Source organism: Daphnia carinata, chromosome 9, assembly GCF_022539665.2.
Source record: "Daphnia carinata strain CSIRO-1 chromosome 9, CSIRO_AGI_Dcar_HiC_V3, whole genome shotgun sequence".
NCBI classification, from domain to species: Eukaryota; Metazoa; Arthropoda; class Branchiopoda; order Diplostraca; family Daphniidae; genus Daphnia; species Daphnia carinata.
The window spans coordinates 956,382-982,970 of NC_081339.1; the positions used below are offsets into that span (position 1 = coordinate 956,382).

The 26,589-nt window shown below is 41.1% G+C and overlaps 2 protein-coding genes and 1 pseudogene across 2 annotated transcripts; 2 read left to right on the forward strand and 1 right to left on the reverse strand.

Annotated features, from left to right (window-relative positions):
• Positions 1-410: 410 nt before the first annotated feature.
• On the reverse strand, positions 411-1,094 carry LOC130697295 (uncharacterized). The gene has a single exon (XM_057520221.1). It carries the CDS (start codon positions 1,092-1,094, stop codon positions 411-413), a length of 684 nt encoding a protein of 227 aa, XP_057376204.1.
• Positions 1,095-21,542: 20,448 nt separating this feature from the next.
• On the forward strand, positions 21,543-23,557 carry LOC130697308 (mpv17-like protein 2; annotated as a pseudogene).
• Positions 23,558-24,276: 719 nt separating this feature from the next.
• LOC130697307 (uncharacterized) lies at positions 24,277-26,030 on the forward strand. The gene is made up of 5 exons (XM_059496830.1): positions 24,277-24,363; positions 24,492-24,543; positions 24,946-25,293; positions 25,403-25,662; positions 25,873-26,030. Exons 1-5 carry the CDS (start codon positions 24,307-24,309, stop codon positions 26,014-26,016), a joined length of 861 nt encoding a protein of 286 aa, XP_059352813.1. The 5' UTR covers positions 24,277-24,306; the 3' UTR covers positions 26,017-26,030.
• Positions 26,031-26,589: the final 559 nt, after the last annotated feature.

Consider the following 26,589-nt stretch of genomic DNA (forward strand, 5'->3'; position numbering starts at 1 on the left):
TGATGCTGTGGCAGCATGTAGTTGTTTCGCTGGACTTGGCGGTGTTGACTGCTGTGGCGTCTTCATGGTTTTCGATTTCCATCGGCTGTACGTTTCCGCTGCGCCAACTTGATCCCTGATCAAATCAAGTAGGAATGCGATGTCTGTGATGTCATTCTCTTCAGAGCTCGACCATTCTTTCTACAATTCTGCAGGAAGCAATTTCATTAATTTTGTGCCAAGGAGTCCTCCAAACGATTCTTTTTAAACCCCGAGGGTTTCCAAGGCATTAATATGCGACTGGACTGTGAGCTGCAGTTTTCTCAGCGCCGATACGTCTGCCATTGTCTTAACAGGTGCTAGATTGTCAAACTTACACAAAGGAGTTTGAATAAGAGCCTTTGGTTTAGCGTAGACTCTTTTTAGCTCTGCTATGGCAACGTTGTAGTTTGCTGCGTGAGTTCCAGATTTTCAACGCACAAGTACGCTTTCCCTTTCAAAGATTCTTTAAAGTAGTCGAATTTTTGAACACCCGACATTGTAGACGAGTGAATGGAGGCATTAAAGCTCTTCCAGAATGATGTCCACTCAAGAATATCTCCTTTAAAGTGTTTGATTTGTCTTTGGGGAAGACGTGTCGTTTGTTGAACTGGAGCTGCTGCTGCTGCTACTTGAACTGATGCCTGGTTTTGCGCCATAAGTAGTTGTACTTGTAAGGCGTAGGCTTGCTGTTGTCGGAGGCTTTGATTTGCGAAGAGTTGCTGCTGTTGAGTAAGCAGGTCTTGAACCATTCGGTTTCTGTCCTCGTCTATCTGGCGCTGTTCTTTCCTTTGCATTTCTTGAAATTCCAAGTCTTGTTGTCTTTTATACTCGTCTCGTTTGTTTTTAAAGAAGGCGAGTATACTGCTCATTTCTCCTTCTACTTCTGCTACTGTGGAGTAATCTTGCTCGATTTGCTCCTTGGTAGCGTTCGTAGTTTGCAAGGCCCAGCGTACTTGGTCGCTTGCTTTAATAAATTTTTGATAACGTTGCTTAAGGAGTACTGTATCCGTTGCAATGTCGTTATCTAGTTCCGCCGTCATCGTAAAATCCTTGTATCCCTTAATCTTCTCCATTGTCCTCGTGAGGTGGCCTTTCAGGCCGCTCGTGTTGCTGCAACCGATCGTGACATTTTTGTTTTTTTGCTGAAATTGGAAAGTTAGTATTCTTTGCAATACTCAGCGGGGGATCACTTCTGGATTTCCCTTGAAGAAGTGGAAAAAAAAGGAAAAAAGAAAAACTTGAGAAAGTTTTACTTTGGGTGCTTCCACTAAATTGTCGGTGAATGGAAAGGGAGCAGCGCTGACGCCGTGCTCCAATCAGTAGCCGTATTTTTTTAACTCAACTGGTTGAGCTTTCTCCTCCTTGCTATATCAGAACAATTTTTGAAAGTGGAAGCTTAAATTGTTTGCTCTTAGTTAGCTTTCGGTAACTTTCGAGCGAAAAAAACCGACCTTGTTGTCAGTAATAATAAACTCCACCCGTTCGTTGTCTTGTGTCGATCATCCTCCCCCCCCCCTTCGCCACCGCCTTCTTCCTTAAGACTTTCAATTTTAAAGGAAGAAAAAAGAAGAAAAAGGCATAACAAATTCGACGAGATCTTTAACCTCACAGACACAAACTACAACACTAAGTAGACGCACAGTTCCAACTGCCTTAATGAACTTTCTACGCCTTTTCTGTCTCCCCTACAAGAAATTTATTTTTGTGAAACCCCTTAATTTACCCACGGAGAAAGTCTTTCATTTTCTCTCCCTCCGAACGCTGAGTCGAATCAAAGTCTAATAAATTTCTGTACATACGTCATAAATCGTGCACTAAGAATCTATGAAAGACTCAAAAATCTCTCTCTGACTCTCCTTCTTTAAAAAGAAAATTCTTCCCAACTTCGTCTCCATGAACGTTTACATCTCTCGATTTCTCATCTTCACCTTTAAAAAAAAAGAAAAGCTCTCAGTCGTCTTTTTCTCACTCTCTCTCTCTTTATTTATTCGTCCCCACTTCTAGCAGAGCCTTTTTTCTTCCCCCCAAAAAACTGTCCACGGATTGTATATGATTTCAAAGACGTCATATCTCATGGTAGACTATTATCTCCCCCCTCTAATAGAAGAAGAAGAAGGTTGTTGTTACATTGTCTATTAAGGGATGGCCACATACCAGCGTCTTGTGTTCCAGTCTGTTTGGCACCAACCAGTGAAGGCCCAATCGAAATCTTTTCATTCAATAGAGACAATAGCTAAGAGACCCGGTTCTACCCCGTTGGACGATCGGGGTGGTTTTTTTGTGTTTCATCAGTTTATGCCACCAGTGTTTGCCTGCCAAAAGCCGACGAATTTTGATTGATAGCCGCTCGAACGACAACAATCTGCGTCCATTTTTTAAAATGGAAGAAGCGAATAAAGAAGGAATCAATCGCATACACATCGAAGGGAATAACATTAAATTCTCCTTTTAAAGAGCGGCTCCCCTTCGAATAGTAGGCGGCCACCCTCAAACTTTTATGTCGCACTGATCAATTTTCCAGTTGCACGTTAAACGACGGTTTCACTGCGACAGATGTTACTTTTTTTTCTGGGCTTCTTTGATGTGAATCATGTCGTGTAGCCAGTACAATATAAAAAAAGTGCCGTTATTCCACCGCACGCGCGTACACTCGCATTCAAATAATCCGAAAAACATCTTTAAAAAACGAACCACAACGTGGATTTACTCGTAGGTTTTATCTCATTTTAAAGTTGATTCAAAATTGCATATTTTTGATCGCTTACGTAAAGCGCGTGACAGCAAATTAAAGTTCGTTTTTTTGTATTCATTTCACTGACGCGTCCATTCATGGGGCGGGGACCCAGTTTCAGTTGCTGTCTAAGATTCTCGTCTTACGTCTGTTTGTCCGTGTGTCGACCTTCGAGGTATTTAATGGGTCGCCATCTCGTCTCGAAAGGTCGTAAGACACGGAAGGGAGAGAGATGCGTAAAAGAAAAAAAACATAAGTGAAAGAAGGTCGACGTTATAAGTCTTTTTTCCGCTTCCATTACGTTTCTATACAACGGCCTGAAAGCGCAGACGTGTGTTCATACATATCGCCGTCTGAGTGAATTATGTTTGTTTTTTCCAAAGTTAAAGGATTTTATCTTTTTGAAAAAAAAAAATTGGAGGAAGACCGTGTAAATTTAGGTTGACACTAGACGGCGCTGTGCAACTGGATGTGTGGGGGGGGGGGTAGGGATTTTTCTTTGTGATGTTCCCCTTAGCATTTCCTTCGTTGCGCATGAAATCAGTGTTTAAGTTTTATTGGCATTATAACATTAGCCGCTACTATGGAAGGCATTGACGATACGTGTTTCTTTGATAAACAGCCTTGGTTGATGCTGATGGCTGGAAGCAAGCAATAGCCTATCTCGAGAACTTGCGGGTTCTTGGCTATAAGCTATAATTTGCCAAACGCTAGGAGGAACTTGCGTTGGGAGCTACTCTAAAAGGTTATATACTAAATTATTCGCATTTTTGGTTTTCTTTGCTGGCATTGTCACTCCACTTCAGTTATACGGAGACTGCAGGCAGTGTGAGATATATTCAAAGTTGAGCTACGTCATTGGCTTTTTTAATTCGTGCATCTAAATCTCATTTGAAACGTTAGTGAGAAACTGTGATAGTCGTTCATAGCGAGTGTCAGTTTCCGTCTCAGTAATTACTATTGAATATTGGTGCCCAAGTTTCAGTTGGCCAGAGTGAGAATCGTGAACAGGAAATTTAAACAAGGTGTCATGGGAAGTGTGTTGTTGCTCCCACTGGCATTTTTACTCACGCTCAGTGTGATTTTCTTTTGTGCCAAATTCTCAACGATGTGGCTCGATGGTGAAGACGACCCAAACACCATGCTTGCTGTGAATCAAGCAAATCTGCAAATATTCTAGTACCATAAACTCTTTATCATACTATCGACTGTGTTTTATTGGAGAAAATTTTTTCCGTCGGGACATCGATGAATTGAGAAGTGTCTTTTCAGACTTACCTTTATAGGGGGCTTCATTACCGATCTAATTTCATGTGCCTCTTCGTCGCTTTGGCTTTTTCTCTTTGTCTTCCAACGAAATCAGAAAATGTTTTTCTGAGTGCATTATCTTATCTTATTCTTTAATTAACTTAATTTTTTCTTGATGGCATAATCCACAATGGGTTAAAGTCGATCGTTTTTAGATGACACATTGCCGCCTTGCAATAAGGTATTTTTCGAAATGAAAAACTACCTCAATCCACCCTGCCGTGCAAAACCGCTTGAAATAGAAGACACCGTCAGATGCCTCGATAGACTTTTGTATCGAACGCTAGGCAAAGAAATATTGAGGAACAATCTATGCCATATCATGTGTACTTTATTTTCGTTGGTGACTCCACAATACGTCAACATTTCTTCAACTGCCTTAAGGTAAATTTTGTTAAATGTGGCAATTATTTGTACTGTTGTATCGTACGTATCGTCTAGCAAGCCCCTTCTTACTTCCTTTTTCGAATAGACTAGAATTTTATACCTGTAGCCTTTTTACTTAAAGCCTTCATTTACTAACCTAGTTTTAAAAACTCCCTTAAAAATATAATAAATAACGAAGACATGTCCCGGCACGTCGGCTAAAAATAGATTTCTTTTGGTTGGTCTGAGATTGCCCGAAATGGCCTAAAACCGTCAAACCGATTTTTAACTATCGTCCAAATTCGTTCGATACCGCCCGAATTTGCCCGCCTATTCCTCTCCATTGCGCCCAAAATCGCCCGATACCACCCGATATTGCCGCCTATCCTTTAACACTGTGCTGTATGGCTCTCACAGTCGATGGCTAACATATAAAAAGCCATCGGCAACTCGCAGTAGTTAGTCGTCCCTAGAGAGAGCTATATCGTGTGTACCTCAGCATCCTTCCGAGCCGCTATCTCATCCTCACAATTTGAAGCGTAAGTCCCCTTCTTAGTAATATTCGCTACTTGTCTTAGTTGCCCCTTAGTAGTGTATGCCCAAGTAATCGTTACGTAAGTGTAGGCCTACGTCTCTTACCCATTCATTCGATTGACTACTTGTGGTATTTTAATACACGTTTATTCTGTCAAACACGTATTGTCTTGTGCTTACCTATACGCGACATTGTGTGTAACAACGCCGCGTTTAGTTTTATTTCTCCGTATTGGAGGCAACATGACAACGTCGTGTCCTCCTGTACATCTGGTGGCAGCGGTTTTTGAACTCAATTACAATGTCGTTGTATACAGGTGCTAAGCCTAAGACAAAACGTACCTTTTTCCAAAAAGCTAGCAACTCTGATAACATTTTCACAAAAGTTTTTGATAATCCAAATTCCGCAACCGAATTAACTCAGTTTGAGACTTATATGACCTTCTACCCCTTACCCTTTCGAAAGAGATCTACCCGTTCTACACTCAAATACGTACCCCTGAGTCAAGTAGATAACCCCGAAGCTATCATACGATGCAAACGGATACGTGTCCAGGAACCGATAGAACACACCTATCCTTTGTAGATAAAATTGCTAATTTCTTTTCACCAAAGAAATCGACCAACCAGTCTAATTTAACAATAAGCTGTAAAATTCCACACGGAGAGTATACTAAGATAGAAACCATAGCTACCGAACTAAGCCCTATTGCCCCGACGACACAGACCGCCTCCATTCCTGAATCGCATAGCATATGCGAAACCTCAAAAATCCGTCTAGCAACTGACGAAGCAGGCCAAACACAAAGCAACGTTCCGATAAATACCTCGACCCTAGAAGACACTATCACTGACCGACCAGTCAAGAAGATCAGCATCGGGAACAACGAAACTATCATACCCCATCTCGATTTAGTAGACAATCACACGGACGAAACTGTCAACGGAAGTCTAGCAACAAACAAAAATCCTAACACTCCATACCCTTCTCCTACCGCTTCCGATTCATTCTTCGTTGTTAGTTGATAGCCTTTCAGGTCACCTCCACATTGCACCACCAAATACCAACACACCACCGGCAAATATTCCATCACACACGCTCAACTCTACCATAGAAGTCATTAACAATCCTATACCTTTTTTCACCTTACGTCGGTATCGACGACATCCTTACTGCACTAAGCCAAAGCAGCAACGCTATCGGCGGAGACGAAGAGAGCAACGATATCATCGAATTTCCTCTAAAAACCAAACCAACGCATGGAAAAGTGGACTATTGCGACAAGGATCGTGACATTACACAAACAATACGCCCATCTACTTCGGCAGGAACTACAGCGTATACGCCCAGCATATCCGCAAGTCAGTGCAATTATTAGCTATATAAAAACGACACTAGAGGAAATTCCGTCCGAACAACAAATCCACTCTCTTCGACAGGCCATTCAGCGTGCATACCTGGAGATTTGCGACCAACACTCCCATTTCCCACTTCCACCTCACTTTTCCGATCTATTGCGCAAATTAACCGAAATCATAGGCAGGACAAAACTTGCGGAAGCCCAAAAAGCCGCGCAACAGCAAGCGAACGATCTGATAGCCCTTTTGTGTGCATTTGTGACCGCTGCCTTAATCGAGATCAAATCAATCATCGAATTCATCAAAGTAACGGGTCAATTCGTGCAAACAGCGCAGTCACACACAAAAGTGCTCCGGAAGCAAGCCAGCCCCAAGCACGCGAAACGCCAGGGAACTCACTCTCTTATACAGCCACTCGAAACCCTTGCAACGACTCTGAACACAAAGCATCAGATAGCAATTACGCTATTCTGTACCAGAATCCCACAATTGATCAAACCCTTGTTAAACCTCAGCCGCGTTACAGTTCTTCCGCCGTCAGTAAAGGCCAAAGTTCGATTTCTCGGAATCCAAATACAAACCGTCCAGTTTATTACCCTCCACAGGAAATACAAAACCCTTACACTATCGGGATTGATACTAACAGAGCTCAGCCTCTAACAAAAAACGACACACACACATCGTACCCAAAGGGAGCGGACCATCAGACAACCGAAGGAAAAACAAATGCCTGGGGATACTACGGCGACCACTCACCCATCAAGAAGATCACAGACCAAGAGCAGTTATTCGCAGAAAAAAGGACCCACAATCACATTACCCAGAACCATCAAGAAATGGCATCGCTATCAAACGCTTACCGTAAAACCGAACAACGAAAAGGGCGGGAAGCGGGGGGCGGGAGTCCCGCCGTTCGCTTCGATCGTTGGATCAAACTTTTCGACAACGTCGTTGATATGTCCAACTGGGACAATTCCGAGATAAATAGCATGCTGTCAACTAAAATGTCAGGCGAAGCTTACGACTTATTACAGAACAACTTAGAATCCAGCGATACTTCGAGAATCGATCGTACGAGTACGAAGACATAAAAAACCTCTTCCAAGAAAATTACCACGGTTCCGAAGATATCGACTTTTACCAAAGCCAGTTCGACGAAATTCAACTGAAACCAAAAGAAAATATTTTAAATTACGCCTATAGATTAAAAACTCTCTATAAACGAGCTTATCCCTCTAATTATCAAGAAAAGCCAGAAGAACAAACAACTCAATTAAGACTACTTCGGCAAAAATTCCTGCAAGGACTCGAACCAGAACTGCAAAGCATTGTAAGATACAAAATGGTGTCTAGCTTCGAAGAATTGGTGTCCATCACACAGAAATATCCCAAGCGCGTCCAGTCGGACACAACAGAAAAAGACAAACGAATATTTGTCAACGCAGTGACCAGTACACAAGATGATACAGCGATATTACAAGCAATCGAAAAACAAAGTGACCACATCAACTCAATCGCCTCCACCCTGAACATAGCCACCACGGAGCCCACTCGACAAGAAACAAACAAATCTCCTGATTTAAACAACAAAATAGATCGCCTAACGGATGTCATTACGAATTCCGGCAACCTCATGCGAACAAACCTCCGCCAAGAAAATGGAATCCGCCAACCAATAAGAAGCAACTCCAATTATTCCCCAAACTAATCGAAACAAATCAGTTTCTCAAACCCCGCCCCACGCAATACTTCCACTCGCCAAGGCCAAACAAGCGGATTCCGCCAGCCATTCACAAACGCCTTCGGCCAAGGCGACGAAAATATCCCAGGTTAGCAACCTCCCTAACAAAACAGGTCAATGCAAAATGCCGTAGGGTGCTCCAACTGCGGTCTCACTAACCATAGCATCGAATCTTGCTTTCGGTATTTAAAGAATCAGACAGCACCAGGCACGCCATCTACCTGTTACGTTTGCCAACAGTTGGGCCATATAGCAAAGTTTTGTCCCAATAAGAGAAACTTAATAAGACTAAACGAAACTAATGACTCTATGAATCAGGGAAACAAATAAGGGCCGGCCATAGAGTGGGGTGGACGGAGAATAGGTCAGTAAGCCCCGAAATGTTACCATCAGTCGCAAAAATTACAGCATTCAGTAAATCAGCAGCCCCACGACTTTCCGTGGAAACTCATGATATTCCGTTCAAAGCATTGTTCGATACTGGCGCGGCCAGAAGCCTACTACATATAGATATTTTTAATCAAATAACGTCGGAACATCAACTAAGTTGCTCTGAGTCCGACGTAGAGTTATACGATGTGCACAATAGGAAATTGTTCACGTTAGGGATAGTTTCCCTTTACGGCGCCAATATACTAGACCAAGATTTATCGTCACGAGCGGTATATCTGAAGCATGCATACTGGGTTTGGACGCCGCAGACAGTTTTTTTTTTATGGCCACTCTAAAATTATATTTCTTGCCCGTGACGGACCAGGAAGTTATCAAAAAATCAAGCAGGAAGGTTTATTGCTGGAAAGCCAAGAGCCGACAGTTAAAATAGCAATGACCTTAGTCAAGAGGGTTCTAATTGCCCCCAGATCTTCTCAAGTTGTAGAGGCCATATTTAAGGAAAATGGTGATAAAATGGACACCAACACTCTATTTCTGTTTTCCCAAGGTATGGATTTACCCGAGGAAATATTTATAAGCAATTTTATAAACGCTAGAAAAGATAGCGGGAAATATCAGATCGTCATGGAAAATAAATCTAATAGGGCACATACTCTGCCGAGAGATAGTTCCATAGGAGAGGTAGAATTCTCTTGTCAACTGATAGGCAAAGTTTCATCAGGGCAAGAGTCTGCTTCTCTGGCGAATTCTCAGGACGAAGAGTGCGTACCCGAACCAGATGTAGACCCCCAATATAAAAAACCTTTGGCGGCACTTCTCAAAGAATCTACCGACTTATTCGCGACAAAAGACTCTGGGCTGGGAAGTACCGGTTTAATCAAACATTTCATCGACACAGAGGGGAAAAGACATATTCGACTTCGACCTTACCGTACAGGCCAAGGCCAAAAAGAAGAATTCGAGAAACAGATAAAAGAAATGTTGGAAGCAAACGTAATAAGGCATTCCACGTCCCCATGGGCAGCACCAGTAATTTTGGTAGTTAAGAAAACAGAAGAAATGCGTTTTTGCATCGACTATAGGAAACTAAATAATTTAACAAAAAAAGACTCTTATCCACTTCCGAGAATTGATAGCACCCTAAACCGACTATACGGAAAGAAATTCTTTACCACTCTGGATTTGGCTTCAGGCTGTTGTAAGGATCGAAAAATGTCGGTTCCTTACTTTTAATTGTTGGATAGTGATGATGCGTTGTATTGTTGCACGGATGTTTGAGTATTTTACAATGACCAAATTATTAGTTGCCGGAAAGAGACTTACTGAGACAGACTGACTGAAAATTAAAAGTAGACGGCTTCAAGGCTTAAAAATACACTTGGCTGAAAGTTAAAAGTGGACTCGCTGTGATGACAACTGAAAGTAGACTGCACCGAAGAATTACTAAAAGTGGATTGCCAGACAATCTGTAAAAAGGGCAACATTTATACGAAGAAGCAAGGACATTTAGGACTAAGTGTCCCAATGGGGATAAATATTCTGCGTGTAAATGTAACACCTATGTGAGGAATTGGCAAGTTTCATCGGCAGATGACCTGTTGGCGGAAGAGGGGGGAAAAGGGTTGCAAGCGTGGGAACGAGAGGGGAAGTACGGATGGCCGTTCCTTACACTATTGGCAGATCGAGCTAGAAGAATCATCTAAAGAAAAAACTGCCTTTATCGTAAAAAATAACCTCTACAAGTTCATTAGAATGCCTTTCGGATTGTGTAATGCGACGGCTACCTTTCAGCGATTAAAGAACCATATACTAAGAGATGTGGAAGGGCAAAAAGCCCTAGTTTATTTAGATGACGTAATTATTTCTTCCGACTCCTTCGAAAGTCATTTGAGCGACATTCGAAAAGTCTTTTCTTTAATTAAAAACGCGGGACTAAAATTAAAACTAAAGAAATGTCAATTCATGAAACAATCGGTGAATTACCTTGGGCATATTATTTCTACCGACGGCATCGGTCCTGACCCAGATAAAGTAGACAAAATCGCCAACTATAAAATACCAACTTCAGCAGAAGAAGTGCGATCGTTTGAGGCCTAGCAGGGTATTACCGACGTTTCATCGAAAATTTCGGGGCAATTGCCCAACCATTGACCGCAAAAACCCATAAAAATGTATTAAACAAGACCTTCGTTTGGACTGATGACCATCAAACAGCTTTCGAAAAACTCCGCACATGTTTAATCACTCCCCTGCTATTAGCCTACCCTAACTTTGACCTCGAATTTTTATTGTTCACCGGTGCCTGCGATTACGGCATCGGCTCTGTCCTTTCCCAGATACAGAACGGCGTAGAGAAACCCATAGCATACGCCAGTCGGCAACTAAAACCGGCTGAACAAAAATACGCTACAGTAGAAAAAGAGGCCTTAGCCGTTGTATTCTCTATAAAGCATTTCCGACACTACTTACTCGATAAACCTTTTACGGTGATTAGCGATCACCGCCCCCTTCAATGGTTGGAGGAACAGAAAGACAACAACGGCAGATTAGGCCGTTGGGCTATCTTATTAGCCGGTAAGAACTACAAAATTAAGTATCGTCCAGGCCGTGTGCACCAAAACGTCGATTGTCTGTCACGTCTTCGCGTCGCCCACATCCGTGAGGATAATGTAGAAATAGATATCGTAGCTAGCCAAACGGCGGATCCATTATGTCAAGCCATAAGGAAATATTTAGACGATGGAGTTCTTTACGAAGAGAACGAAAAAAATATGCCAATTTGGGCAAAAGAAATCAGCTTTTATCAAGTTACAAGTGGTGTGCTTTATAGAATAGAAACACCGATGGCAAAAAGTAAGAGAAATGTTTTAAATCCCCAAGTTATCCTACCCCTTACCTTACGACGGGTTGTATTAAAACAAATGCATGACGAACCTATGTCGGGTCATCTTGCCTTCCTTAGAACCTACCTAAAAGTTAAAAATAATTACTATTAGCCCACGATGAGAAAAGATATAAAAGAATACTGCTCTGCCTGTGAAATTTGCATTGCAAATACTAACTCCAGCCTCAGAGCTTTCCTCTATCCACATGAGCTAGCTAAGTTCCCATTTCAGATTATAGGAATAGATTTTTTAGGCCCCATCCAACCAATATCCCCTAACGGAAATAACTGTATCTGCGTAATCACCGGTTACTTCACAAAGTACGTAAATGCTGTCACCCTAGCCGACCAAACTGCCCGTACCACGGCCGAGTGTGTATACAAAAATGTTGTATTGACCCATGGACCCCCACTAGCTATCGTCTCAGATAGAGAACCGAATTTTACCTCCGGTCTCTTTAAACACTTTTGCAACAAACTTAACATCGAACAAAGATTCACTACGGCATATAACCCGGCAAGCAATGGGGAAACGGAAAGATTTGACCGGACCCTCACGACTATGCTAAGAAAAGAACTCGTAGACGGGCAACATCATAATTGGGAAGACGTACTGGGGGAAATCTGTTTCGCGTACCGAGCGTCCGTTCACTCCTCCGCCAACGAGTCACCTTACTACATGATGCACGGTCGGGACTGTAACATGCCCATAAACAAAATTCTGGAATGGAAAGCGAATGGAAGAATCAAACTCGCGACAATGAATAACTCCGTGTACGGGTTCGCCATTCACTTCAGTCGAAGTACAACACGGCATAAACGTCGTTACATGTTTTAGGACTTTTACGTGCTAAAAAGATAAAAATATTGCACTGACAGAACAGTGATGACAAGAATAAGAAATGAAGATCATTCGCATTTCGCTAAACGGCGGAATTAAATTCAAGTTACATAACTGCAAAGTTGCATCTAACTTCGTCCTTAGGGAAACCAAATTTAGACGACGCGTCGGGGTCATTGAATTATCCTGTGTAGATCATTGTAATATTGCGGATTTGGTGGCACATACTTCTGTTCAACAAATTGAGTGGCCACGATGCGTCGGGGTCGTAGAATTATCATGGGTGTATCATTGCGATATTGGGGATTTGGTGGCACATACCTCTGTTCGACAAATGGAGTAGCCCCTTTGACCTGGGGCTGTGACTTTTGCCGCTCCCGTTCCTGTTTCTCCTTGTCTAATTCAGCGAGCAGCTTACGCAATGTCACCTGTTCCGGATGGTTGTATGTTCCGGTCAAATTCTCTTCCTTCTTCTCCGTTTAGTCGCCATTTCGGTTCACGGGGCCAACCATATTGAATACCTGGTTGTTGGTAACTCCTGGAAGTTGTTGAGTTACCCTGGAAGGATCATCCCGATTTTCAAATTAAAAGGCACTTATCCCTGTTCGACAAATGGAGTGGCCTCAATAACCGGATGGGGGGACGTTTGCGTTCCAGTATAGGAACCCCCCTTATGTGGTATGTTAAGCCCTCGGGCAGTCTTTCGCTCGTTCGTCAGTGAAGACCTGCGACCATGCCAAACAAGCCTCGAGAGTAGTATGGCATCGTCTGCTGGGCAACCATGTTCAGTCACATTTTGAGGTTGATGACGTTCCAAAGCCTGGAGGTGATTGGCCTGTTGTTTATCGTAATAGGAAGCGTCAAGAGCCAAATGGCCGATAGATTCATGCGTTGAGACTTCGGATGTCAGATCTATAAGATCGCCGACGTCTTTTGATACGAGTACCCCTTGCAACATTGTCCGTGGTGCATAATTGTAGACAAGAGCTTCAGCTACAGGCTCTTGAGGCTGAGGGGGTACGTGCAAGACGGGCGGCCAACAACGTTGTTCAGGTACAAAAGACGGAGATGTTTGTCGTGGAGCGGGTACATACGAAACGGGCGGCCAGTACGGTGGAGGGGGGAGTTAACCGGGGGCGGCCGGTTCCGATAAGCCTCAATGCCAGAATTACAGAATCCTTGCGGCATTAGATCGTAGCGGACACCAGAGGCAGGTACCTCCACATCGGACATGTCGATCATCACGATGTGTTTACTTTAGTTTCGTGACGAGCATGTGGTGGGGGTGCCACGTAGAAAACAGGCGGACTATTAGGCAGTGGAGGTATAAAATAGGGGGGGGGACGTTCCAATAGTCGTCGATGCCTGAGTTACCACCGCCTTGCGGCATTGGGTCGTAACAGACATACGCGGCCGATTTGTCTCCCGAATCAACATCCTATGGCATGTCGATAATACAATGCTTGCTCACCTGACTTTCTGGACGGACTGGTGATGGGACGTAGAGGGTCTTACCATAGGCTAGTACAGATCTGAAAGACTTAAGCCGAGGCTCAAAGTCGGGTGCTGGTGGAACGTTCCAATAGGCGTCGATGCCTGAGTTACCGCCGCCTTGCGACATTTGGGTCGTAACAGACATAGGAGGCCGATTTGTCTCCCGGTTCCACACCATCTGGCATGTCGATAATACAGTGCTTGCTCACCTGACTTTCTGGACGGACTGGTGATGGGACGTAGAAGGTCTTACCATAGGCTGGTACAGATCTGAAAGATTTAAGCCGAGGCTCAAAGTCGGGTGCTGGTGGACCGTTCCCATAAGCGTAGCTGCCTGAGTTACCGCCGCCTTGTGGCATTGGGTCGTATCAGACATACGAGGCCGATTTGTCTCCCAGTTCCATATCATCTGGCATGTCGACAATACGGTGCTTGCTTATCTGACTTTCTGGATGGACTGGTGGTACCGGTGTTGGGAAGTAGAGGGTCTCACCATAGGCTGGTACAGGTCTGGAAGAGTTAAGCTGAGGCTCAAAGTCGGGTGCCATTGGTGGCGTCTCAATATAAGGATTCTCGTAACTAACCTCGTCAGTTAACTCTATTCCTATCAGCTCAGCTAAACTTACAGCGAAATTTGTAAAGAACTTCACGTTGAGATTTTTCTTACGTTTTGAGAGTTGTAGAAAAAACTTTGAATTCTTTCCCGTTTTCCACTTGCTTATCAGGAATCGAGCAAGAACCGCCGGCCGACTGTTTGAAATTTGGTATGATTTTATTTAATTTTCAAAATTTCAGTTTAACAAAATCAGGTTTAATTCTGCGTTTAAAACAGTGCTTCCTATCTTTTTTTAAAACCCTGTAGATACAGTTACTGAAAAAAAAAATTTTTAATACAAAGTTAAGTTAAGATATTTTGTAAATACCGAAAAAAATGCTTCGATACAAGATACTACGAAAAAAAACAGTTAAGATAAGATATTTTAAAAAATTTTAAAAATTCCCATTTTAAGCTAAAGATAAGATAAAATAAGATACAAGATACTTAGTAATAACGCAAAAATAAATACAAAAATTTTGAATCGGAGATTAATTGAAATTCTGGGTTGCTTCGAATTTGTAGCTTCATAATTCATTTATTTGATCCACATCCACGAGATAACGGGAGACTAAAACAATGAAAGCCGAAAATTTTAATCCAAATAAATGAATTTGTCGCCGCTAGATGGCACCGAAAGTATCTTGTATTTTTTCGGTAACTTTAGGCTAAATTTGGCTTATCATAGGATAAAGATACTTTTTTTGGCTCAAATTGACGCCCGATACAAGGTATCGAAAAGATACCAGAAGTGTCTTAACTTATGCCATTCTATCTTATCTTTTCCGAAAGATAAGATCCACTGGTTTACACAAGCTTCAATAAATTTCGCGTCTTGTTCGAAATATTAATTAGTTACAAAATAATATTTACTTTGCATAATACATGAAATTCATCGTGAAATAAGGATAATGATGACGACCAGACTTGCCGCGCCGATCAATTTTCCGATCTCGATCTCCGATCCGACCTTTTGCAATTTGATCGGATCGGCGATCAAATTTTGCCGATCATTTTTACCGATCATTTTTGTGCGACATCTAACGCTGAAAACTCACACTGTTTAACGAATGTAGCATTGGCTGTCACAGCGACAACATGGTCTCCGCCAGTTGACTCGACCGTTCGGGTTCCCAGCGGCACTCCCATTCTTGCGTTTTGATTGGCTCTCCAGCTCTGATGCCAGTGGCAACCACCACTGAAAGAAAGCAAGCTGTTGATGTGTCGTCTGCTTGTGCCGTCTGCGTGTCGTCTGCATCGATTTTAATTTTCAAAATAATTCAATTTTCAAATCACAAAATTACTAATCAAAAATCATAAAACGTTCCTGATATCAACACTGACATCTTTTACTACAACCCCTTGGACACGACGGTAAGCGATTTTTTTGTTTCCGGTGAACCGTGATAATGTAAGTAGTTGTAATAATAATGTAAGACTGTAAATATTTGAATATGAAAATAAACCGAATGAAAAATTTTCTTTTTTTTGTATTATAATAACAATAAGCCTATACAATAAGATAAATATAGAATCGTAAAACTGTTTTTTAATTTTATTTACGCTGATAATAATAGAAAATTTAAAAATTTCGCCTAAAAATAATGGCACCCGTTTTCTCAATTGTGATTGGTTGTTTGTAACTTAGTATTTCCTTAACTAATTTGATAAATTTTTGTTGTTTAATACCCACGAAAACATTCTCGTGAAACAAGGAATCGAGATAATACCTTAATAACATATCATAAGCCTGTGATTTGAAAATTGAATTATTTTGAAAATTAAAATCGATGCAGACGACATGCAGACGGCACAAGCAGACGACACATCAACAGCTTGCTTTCTTTCAGTGGTGGTTGCCACTGGCATCAAAGCTGGAGAGCCAATCAAAACGCAAGAATGGGGGTGCCGCTGGGAACCCGAACGGTCGAGTTAACTCGCGGAGACCATGTTGCACAGCGATAGTTACAGACAGCCATTGAGGGTGTACACTAAACAGTTTCCCTCAATTGGCATTCGCAAAAATAGAAGTGAAATAGAACCATGCGACTGCAAAATCTACAGCTAGATGGCGAAAAGTTTGATCGCTTAAAACGATCGGATCGCGATCAATTTTTTAGGATCGCCGATCCGATCTCTGATCTTTCTTAAAAGATCGGACCGGCGATCAATTTTTTGATCGAAGATCGGATCGGCGATCAATTTTTGATCGCGATCGGGGCAAGTCTGATGACGGCCACACATAGCAGGTATAGGATAGGACAATGTACCTTCGCGGAATAATTTCATTCTTGCTTCACGCCCTCTGGCGGCATTCTAACGCAATATTCCTTTTGCTTATGTTAGTTTGTCTTAAGAGTTTCTATTGCGAATTATAGAACAAAAGTTTTCTTGCGATTCGACCTGTTTTTTTGTAATGTTACTGATACAAAAATTGTCATTTTCAATGTGATGGTGCAAATTTCAGAAACAACCTCAAAGTAGTATTTTAAACTGCATCATCCCATGCGAAACTGGAACATTTGGGCCTTTCAACACGATTTCTCATTTCTCCGTGTTGTTCCGCTTAGCATTTTCTTCGCTACGCAGGAAACCATTGTTTAGGTTTTATTGGCAACATAACATTAGACGATACTATGGAAGGCATTGACGATAAGTGTTTCTTTGATGGGCAGCCTTGATTGATGCTGATAGCTGGAAGCAAGCTATAGCCTTCCTCAAGAACTTGCGTTTTCTTGGCTATAAGGTATAATTTGGCAAACGCTAGGAGGAACTTGCGTTGGTAGCTACTCTACAAGGTTATATACTAAATTATTCGCATTTTTGGTTTTCTTTGCTGGCATTGTCACTCCACTTCAGATATACGGAGACTGCAGGCAGAGTGAGATATATTCGAAGTTGAGCTACGTCATCGGCTTTTTTTAATTCGTGCATTGAAGTCTCGTTTGAAACGTTTGTGAAAAACTGTGATAGTCGTTCATTGCGAGTGTCAGTTTCCGTCTCAGTAATCACTATTGAATATTGGTGCGCAAGTTTCAGTTGGCCAGAGTGAGAATCATGAACAGGAAATTTAAACAAGGGGTAATGGGAGGTGTGTTGTTGCTCCCACTGGCATTTTTACTCACGCTCAGTGTGATTTTCTTTTGTACCAACTTCTCAACGATATGGTTTTACGGCGAAGACAACCCAAACACCATGCCTGCCGTGAATCAAGCAAATCTGCAGATATTCTAGTACCATAAACTCTTTATCATGCTATCGACTGTGTTTTATTGTATAAAATTTTTTCCGTCGGGACGTCGATGAATTGAGAAGCGTCTTTTCAGACTTACAGGGGGTTTAATTGTCGATCTAATTTGATGCGTCTCTTCGTCGCTTTGGCTTTTTCTCTTTGTCTTCCAACGAGATCAGAAAATGTTTTTCCTAGTCCATTATCTTATCTTATTCTTTAATTAACTTAATTTTTTCTTGATGGCATAATCTATAATAACTAGTGCATTATCTTATCTTGTTCTTTAATTAACTAAATTTTTCTTGATGGTATAATCCACAATGGGTTATAGTCGATCGTTTTTAGATGACACACTACCGCCGTGCAATAATGGCTTCCTCGACAAGAAAAACTATCTCAATCCACCCTGCCACGCAAAATCGTTTAAAATTGGGGACACTGTCAAATGCATCGATAGACTTTTTGTACCGAACGCTAGCCAAAGAAATATTGAGGAACAATCTATGCCATATCTTATGCACTTTATTTTCGTTGGTGACTCCACAATACGTCAACATTTCTACAACTTCCTTAAGGTAAATTTTGTTAAATGTGGCAATTACTAATTATTTGTACTGTCATACCTTACGTATTTTAGTTCCTGCCGGACTACGACCTCGAATACGATCCACCGATCGGTTCGAAACGCGAAAAAATTCACATGGACGCGAATGTAACGAGCCGCATATTAAATTTCCGCGCTTCTTTTCATTGGGAACCGAGATTTTCCAACAGGACGAGCGAGATTTTTTCGCAATGGACGTCCAAAGACGATGTTGCCAAACTAGCCAAAGTAATAGTTATCGGTAATTGTATATCCTTGCTAATATTATTATTCGCATTGAAGTTATCTTTTCTTTTATCTCGCCTTTTCCTGCTAGGTATGTCCTTACATCACATCATGCACCTGCAAGAAGATAAGTCTCAATATTCTAAGTTTAAGAAAGGATTGACTGAGCTCATGCCAATTCTGCAACGTGTAGCTAAACATAACAAAGTTATTTGGGTGAAGTAGTACACCGTCATCGACAATCCTTTTATATCCAGAATCTTTTACAATCATATGAGCAACTTGGTTCAGATCATCTTCACACGAGTTACACGTACTTCAAGCAGAAGACAAAATACAAGAGCGCCATCTTTCATCGCAATTTATAATCACAAAATGAGAGTTTTTAAAAAAATTGCAAATTTTTAACGGGGGTCGTGCATTTATGGGAACTTGTTAATGTTCTTTCTATGGCGTTAGTGGTAACGCCTAGAACGGAGAAACAAACAAATTCAAGGTACAGGTCACACTAGAGAATCAATTTTTGTAGCCACATAATATAACACAAAAAGCACGAGAAATAATACGTGTACACATTAAACGTTCGGTATTGTACGTAACTGCTGTCGTTCTTCAACATGTGGGTTTGTTCTCGCAGAGTTCTCTCGTTTCTCCCAGTGTTTGAACGTAACACTTCTTTTTTTAGCAGAACAGAATTCTCTAGTCGACAGAAAAGTTACCAGAAATTACACAATACAATAATAGTACAAATTATGTATGTGTAAAGCAACTTCCCGTGTGGGAAGGAGAAGTAGATGGTTTAATGGCTTCTGTTTCTTTATCTGAAGTCTGACTACCTTGAGATGAATGCGGAACAGTCGCGGTAGAAGCTGACAATTTTTCAAAACTAATCAACTTAGCAATCGTTTCGTCATTGATTTGCACTACGGGTGTTACAGGAATAAGCGGAGTGTTCAAAGGTGTACGAGAAAGTTTATTATTAAGTTACCTGACATAACATCGTCCATCATTGTGGTAGAGCTCTGAAAAACGCTGCCACCATTATGTAAAGCATCTTCCCGTGTGTGGGAAGACTGACTTTACTGTATTAAGACAAAATGAAATAATAACGAGCTCGGAGGCGTATTTCCCACAATGATGGATTTATTATCCTAGATTAAGCATACTACAAGAAGCAAGACATAAGAGAAATAAAGATACAGTAGGGAAACTAAAGAGAGAGAAGAGAGAGACAATTATAACCAAGTCTTACCGTGATAACACGAGTAGGTAGCGGAAAGAAATCGACACGCAAGCGAACGAGATAAACCTCACGCTCACGAAGTCAATTCACAATCAAATAGATTGTACAAGTGTTTAAGAAAAGGACAAATGCACTGTCCAAGACTAACTAAGTTTTCACAGGCGGAAATTAAGGCAAGTTAAGCAAATAAGATTCACAATAAAAGTACAATTTACTGCGCAATACTACTAACCAAAGGATAAGAGCAACAAGAATAAACTCAGGCGGCTACCTTATTCAGATGCAAGTTCTTGTCTGTTCTTTCCCATATTTTGGGTTCACGATTACTCTTCGCATATTGGCAAATTGGTGAGTTGCTGTGCGAGTATTTGCCACCAATCAAAGATGTTTAAAATGGCGTGATAATGGTGCGATGATGGGCGTCGCCCGTGCCGCCAATCAAAGATGTTTTATAAGTGGCGTGATGCTGATGACACATGGATGCGTCAGTTAGCTAGCAGGTGTTCATCTAGGTCACCCGTGTTGCGTATATATGTTGTTGCAATAGACATGTTTTTATACTAATCACTTATTAAAGATACTACAGAAAGGACATATAAGTTGAAGATGTATATTGGCTTCGTTACATATGCATCAATGCTGTCCAAACAAGTGATCGAATAAAATGAATTTCTCCGATTGAGTTTGTTCTTTACTTTAGTTGTAAAATAATCTCCTAATTATGGAATATCCATAGGCTGACGATATTCCATAAAAATTAAAACTACATAAAGTGCTGCCAATGAAGAACAGATCTAGGCTATAAAGCTCGAGTATAACGGTCTAGACAGTAAAATGTCCACAGCAATTGCGTTGGAGGGCTGCTATCGTAAAATATCAAAACCTAAGCTCCGAAACAATGTTTGATAAACGTGCTGTTTTGAACTTCAAGACGTAAATATTTGTCGAACGATTATAGGTCTATGAATCTATGCAGGATCTGTGGCGAGCGTTATCAGTATATCTGTTGGTTCTGTTACAGTTTCTTCATTTACTCTCTTACACCGACACAGACATTACAACAAAGGACATACAAAATACACACAACATAGCATAAGACTATTTACAACACAATCGCGAAGGGAAGCCAGCAATCCTGCAGAGCTCCTTCTTAAAGGACTAACACGAGGGCGGCCAGCCAACGGCAGAGCCCCCTCTCGGGGCCAAATCCCGAGTCCCCGTTTGAATAAAACAGAGGCCAGAGGTCGACTCAGGTTCGACCTGACCTCTAGGGGTGGAAAGGTAACATTAAGGGAGACAAGCGTGGTGATGAATGCAAACACAAGATGGCAGCACTTCTAACATACAACAGACGAAAGAGGGCAATAGTTGCAACAGTTCTTGCATGCAAAAACAACTCTCCCCTTTCGTGGGGGTTCGGTGCGACGCCAACATAATCACATATTCTTTTAAGCTTATTTTTAGATCCAAAGAGCTAGAACGGACCTAATGTGTGAAATTAATTCTAATAATCAACCTCACCGTACTGTATTACTGGCTGTTTTGGTTGCGACATTCACCGAAATGGTAGTCGGAGTACAGGGGGGATGCAGTCCTCATTTCCTTCCTTTACTCGTCCAGATGGGGATTGTCACATGGCCTGAATATAAAATAGACGATAAGTGATTAAACAGGTATAACACGAAGCAATTGGAAATTACAACGACAAAAACAAATTGTTCTTGACTATTAAAAATTTAAAAACCATTATTCCAATAATTATTTCAAAATTTCGTGGCTAAGGGGGGAACAATGGGAACTTGATTTCGTAAGTGCATTACTTTTTAATGTGGCCTGATAAATAAAAAAAAAAACCTTATCACCAACACCCAAAAAAAAACTCCAAAGGTTGTGGGAGAGACGTGGCGGGATATCGAACCATGGCAAGGGGTATATAAGGTACGCTAGGTTGTTCACTCGCCATTCCAAAATTTACAACTGAGCATAAGGTCTACCCTTCCTTTCTTAACACAAACTCCGACACGTGATGAAAAAAGTCACCAAACCGACAAATGGCCGTTATATCAAAACTGAAAGGGATTTTATTTGGTCGATATCTATGGGTAACCAACACTGCCAGCGGTGGTAAGAACTTCTCGTTCATCCCTAAGTTACAAACTACTTCGATTATTAAGGAATAAAAAATAAAACATTTCGCATAAAAAAAAATGATTTTGACAGGGATTCTTTTGGCGGCCGGAGATCTTATCCAACAGACTATTGAACATTCTAAAAAGAGCGGCGGTAAGAACAAGAATAAAGAGCAATATGATTGGAAACGATCAGGTGATTTGATTATTCACTAATGACTACCCCTAGACGGAAACATTAAAATCTACTCACCGCAACATCAGGTTGAATGATGGCTATCCGCTTAACCTTGGGCCTTCCGCATCATTTCTGGTACAAGTTTCTGGATCGCGCTATCCCCGGAGCCTCACTCCTTTGTGTCGGCAAAAAGATTCTGCTTGATCAGACCATCTTTTCCCCGTTTAACAACGTCTCCTTTTTTATGGGAGCTGGCCTCCTGGAGGGAAGCACGACCCGGCAAGCGTGGGACGAATTAAAATCCAAATTCCTGATGGTTTACAAGGTACATTTTTTTTTACTGGTTTCCTATGAGAGGGAATTTGACACAACTAGAAAATTATCAGAGTCTATCGGAATGTTCTACACATTCCCATAACTCGAAGTGCAGAAAGCTTTGCTAGTTATTAGGGTGTGGTGGGGATAGTTACAGTATGATGATGCAATACAAAGTCTTGTTTGTATTAGCATTATCGATACGAGATATAGACGTCATACGTAAAATCACGTGACTTGACCGTTATCTATGATCTCTAGAATGTAAGCAAATGTCAGCGTCGATCTCTAATGCTCATGTTTTTTCGCAATGGCTGATCAACAGGTCATCAGGAGATTTTTCGTTTAAATTTAATTTAATGACGCACCTGAAAATGTGATCTCATTCTTTCACCTTAACAGGAAAACGGTGACAAAAAGGAAAGAAAATCTAAAGTTCTAAAGTTGAAATTTACATAAGTTATTCTAAAGATTGAATTGGGAGAATTTGATTTTACCTTAGCCAAAGCTTTTTGAATTTACTTATAGCTTTCTCAAAGGATGTGTTAATTCCATCTTGAACCTGTTCTGAGAAGAGCATGTCTCAACATCCAGAGGTACATTATATCCATGCAAAAAATGTTGAAAAATTCATTATAACGAGTTATTGCTTATCCAACAGCTCTACCATTAAAAAAAGGACAATTTTTCTCAGTTTCTTATTTCATTTGAAAATATATTAAAAATTTAACAGTTTACTCAGCGTGTTGTTCCTGTTAACCCTTTGCATTCCATCAATTCCAGTTGACCGTCGCATTCCCAGACATTTGACTTGACCTAACAAACAAATTTTAATCAATTTATTCAGACCGATTGTTCGGTATGGCCTCCTGCACAATTCATCAACTTTTTTTACGTAGCCTATCACCTGTCTATCGAGTGCTGTACGTTAACGTTCTGACTGTTGGGTGGAACGTTTTCCTTTCATACGCCAAATACTTTGTAAGTTACCTATTTTTTCTTATTCCGTGTCGTTTCCCCTGGCGGCTAAATAATTCATATCTTAGGACAAGGCGAGTATCCGGGTGGAGAGCGATCTTCCAGCTATCGCCATGCCCGTTATAAGGAGTCAAACATTTGGCTACGATTGCGAAACAGCTTCATTTCTCTTTTTTTTTTTTTTTTTCATTTTAACGCATTTTCGTTTTCGGTTTCCATCCAGTCGCAACCAATCACGCAAAGCTCGTTCTGTTTTATAAAATAATCATTAGAAATGGATTTTATTTATAGCTAACGTTTTAAGGAAAAAAACAACAATTTTATTTATAAGCTGATCATTAGCGGGTTGTTTTTTGGCGATGAAAATATACGTGAAAATACCTGCCGTTACACTTGTTCCCAATCTGCTTTCTAAACTGCATTTTTCGATATCTGAAGTGAAAAAGAATGCTTATCATGAGTTTGAGATGACACAACCTTTGAACAAGCAACGGTTACTTGAAATGTCGTATTTCAAAACGCAATTGCGGCGCTGCGCAAAGTTGACAAGTTTTGATAAAACAATGGCCGACTTTCCCAGATGCAATTTCAAAGGAAAAAGAAACAGTTATAATGTGTCTTTGCAATTGAGCTTACTTGTCTAAGGTTTTGTGCGTCTAAATGTTTTGTTTATTTTATTTTTACCTGAATTCTTTGACGTTGTTTAATCCTCCTCCCAAAAACTGACAGTAAATGGTCATCTTTAAAGATGTGAAAGCTCAGCGCGTATTTTCTTATTGTCCTCTTCCTATTAATTAGCTGTCAAACGTTTGAACGATGAAGATAAGTGAAAGCGCATTTGATCCAAAGATGAACGTCATTTACCATAAATCTCTTAGTGAAGAACAAAGTAGGTCATCATAACTGGGTCGTTCCCAGAGTTTTAGACGTTCCTGTGGCCAGAGAAAAGCTCTCCTTTTCCGACATGCTACGGTGACCTAAATCAAAGTAAAACAAAACAAAAGTAGATTGATTAATGATTATCAATACATAATTTTTACATAGGCAAGTCTTGACAAAACATTAAAGAAGATCACTTTCTCGTGTCATTGTTTTTTTTCAACTATTGCGTTAAGACGAACATTGTTACCTCCTTATGACATCCGATGGATATAAACATGACTCCGGCAGATGGCGATCATACAGTGGCCACGTAAAGACGCAATTTTCTTTGTAGCATCATCTAAATGTCCCAAGCCAGAACATATTATATTATTATTATTATTATTATTATTATTTAGCATAGTGCATATGTGATTCTTTGTTTATCTTGATTGACAGGCGATCTGCGTTTTGGCCGCACTCGTCGGATTTGTTTGCGCTGGTTACAAAGGTATGCTATTCGATTTTTCCCAAGATAGCTTAACGCTGTTTTGAATAACAACGCTCATGTTATTGCGTCTCAAAGTGTTATTTTGCTTAGACTGTAACATAATCTAGTTGATTTTGTGGCCTAAAGTTTTGTACCACACGGTATTTGCGACGACCTACGACTATGCTACTACGTAGCTAAAGATATTTTAGACTGTTGCGCCAGTTTACGCTGCCATGTTCGAGAAAAAGATTATTGCAATAACAAAAACAAATAAGTTGAAATAGATATGCGTTCAATACGCGATGTTTACGTTGCAATAATTTTTTTACTGGAATCGTAGTGTTTACACGTTAACAAGATTTAACTATTTAGTTATCTTGTAAATCTTCAAATTGATAAGACGAATGAATTCTTATTCAGCTGGAGGATACGGTGGCAGCGGAGGACACGGTGGTGGTTACACAGGAGGTAGAGGATACGGAGGTGGTGGAGGATACGGAGGTGGTGGAGGATACGGAGGTAGTGGAGGATACGGTGGTAGCGGAGGATACGGTGGTAGCGGAGGATACGGTGGTAGCGGAGGATACGGTGGTAGTGGAGGATATGTTAGTAGCGGAGGATACGGTAGTAGTGGAGGATACGGTGGTAGCGGAGGATACGGTGGTAGCGGAGGATACGGAGGAAGCGGCGGACATGGAGGAAGCGGAGGCTACGGAGGAGCTGGATATGGAGGTAGCAGTTATGGAAGTAGCAGTTACGGCGGGCAAGGTAACTTTTCTCAAACTAGCAAACTTTGCTAAATTAGTACTGAAAAAAAAAACCAATAAATCCACCTTCAAACTTGAAATTCAATGTTACTAGGTGGTGGGTACGGAAGTCGAAGCTACGGTGCCACTAGTTACAGCAGTAACGGCGGTGGAGGATACGGGAACAGCGGCCACGGTGCGGGAGGACACGGCCATGGCGGAGGAGGGTATGGCAGCAGCAGCTATAGTGGAGGAGGATCCGGCAGCAGCAGCTATGGTGGAGGAGCAGGTTACGGTAGTAGCGGACATGGTGGAGGAGGTTACGGCTGCAGTAGCCATGACGGAGGTTACGGAAGCAGTCACGGGGGAGGCCATAGTGGAGCAGGATACGGTAAATATGGATTTGCAAATGACCAAATGAAATCAATACTTTTGCTTTTGTTTTCAAATGTTCAGTCAGTTAGATGATCCAAGATAATGCAGATCATCAACTCAAAAAGAAAATATCGTGAAGAACACACAAATTGAACTTACACTGCTAACATATTCTAGTCATGAAAGAATCAAAATAGAATACCTGGATTTTTCTTGCTCATTACAGGACCTTATGGTAAAGGTAGTGGAGGCTACGGTCGATGATCTCGTCAAAGCAGCGTCCAACTTCTGGAACAGCATTTACTTTCCTCACTTGTCCTGTTTTCCTGTCAAACAAAATAAAGAATTAAGATGTGCAACATGTACGTGAAAAATAAAACTGATTTACCTGTTTCTCGGTGAGTTCCAGTGATCAGCAATGACGAATTGACATTAGAGATCCATGGTAACAGATGGCCAAACAGAGCGTTGAATTAGAATCGATTTTTGCTCAACCTAAAGTGGAATAATGAATCGCACCAATCGAACGGGAATGACGTGCACAGAGTGCTGCTGTCGATAGCATATTAAAATTATATTTAACAGATGTACATGCTCGTGGGTTTTGACTGGGAAGTTTACAGATAAAGTATTTACAGCGTAACAGAGTGATCCTCGACTGATAAGTTTGGTTGTACGAATACCAAAAAATCAGATACGAAATAGAAATGAAGTGAAGCTCTCTTCGGAATACCGGAGATATTCCAACACTTTGATCCGACCCAATGTCACTCAATTTTGCAAATGGATTGCTTTCATGCTGGTCGTTTGTGGAACACAACAAAACAGTTCTGAGATAAAAGCTTGTTCCTTAAAAGAAAAACGTGAGTATTATAGCGATGAAAAAAATTAAAACACGTTGACCATTGGATAGTAAAAATTGTCGAGAATATAACCGACTTAA

What these genes read in the sequence shown, in the direction of transcription:
- LOC130697295 (XM_057520221.1), bottom strand. Translation starts at nt 1,094, where the DNA reads ATGGAGAAGATTAAGGGATACAAGGATTTTACGATGACGGCGGAACTA.
- LOC130697307 (XM_059496830.1), top strand. Translation starts at nt 24,307, where the DNA reads ATGACATCCGATGGATATAAACATGACTCCGGCAGATGGCGATCATAC. An exon ending in GGCGATCATACAGTGGCCAC is followed by an intron (nt 24,364 to 24,491) that starts GTAAAGACGCAA and finishes CTTGATTGACAG; the next exon opens with GCGATCTGCGTTTTGGCCGC. An exon ending in TGTTTGCGCTGGTTACAAAG is followed by an intron (nt 24,544 to 24,945) that starts GTATGCTATTCG and finishes ATTCTTATTCAG; the next exon opens with CTGGAGGATACGGTGGCAGC.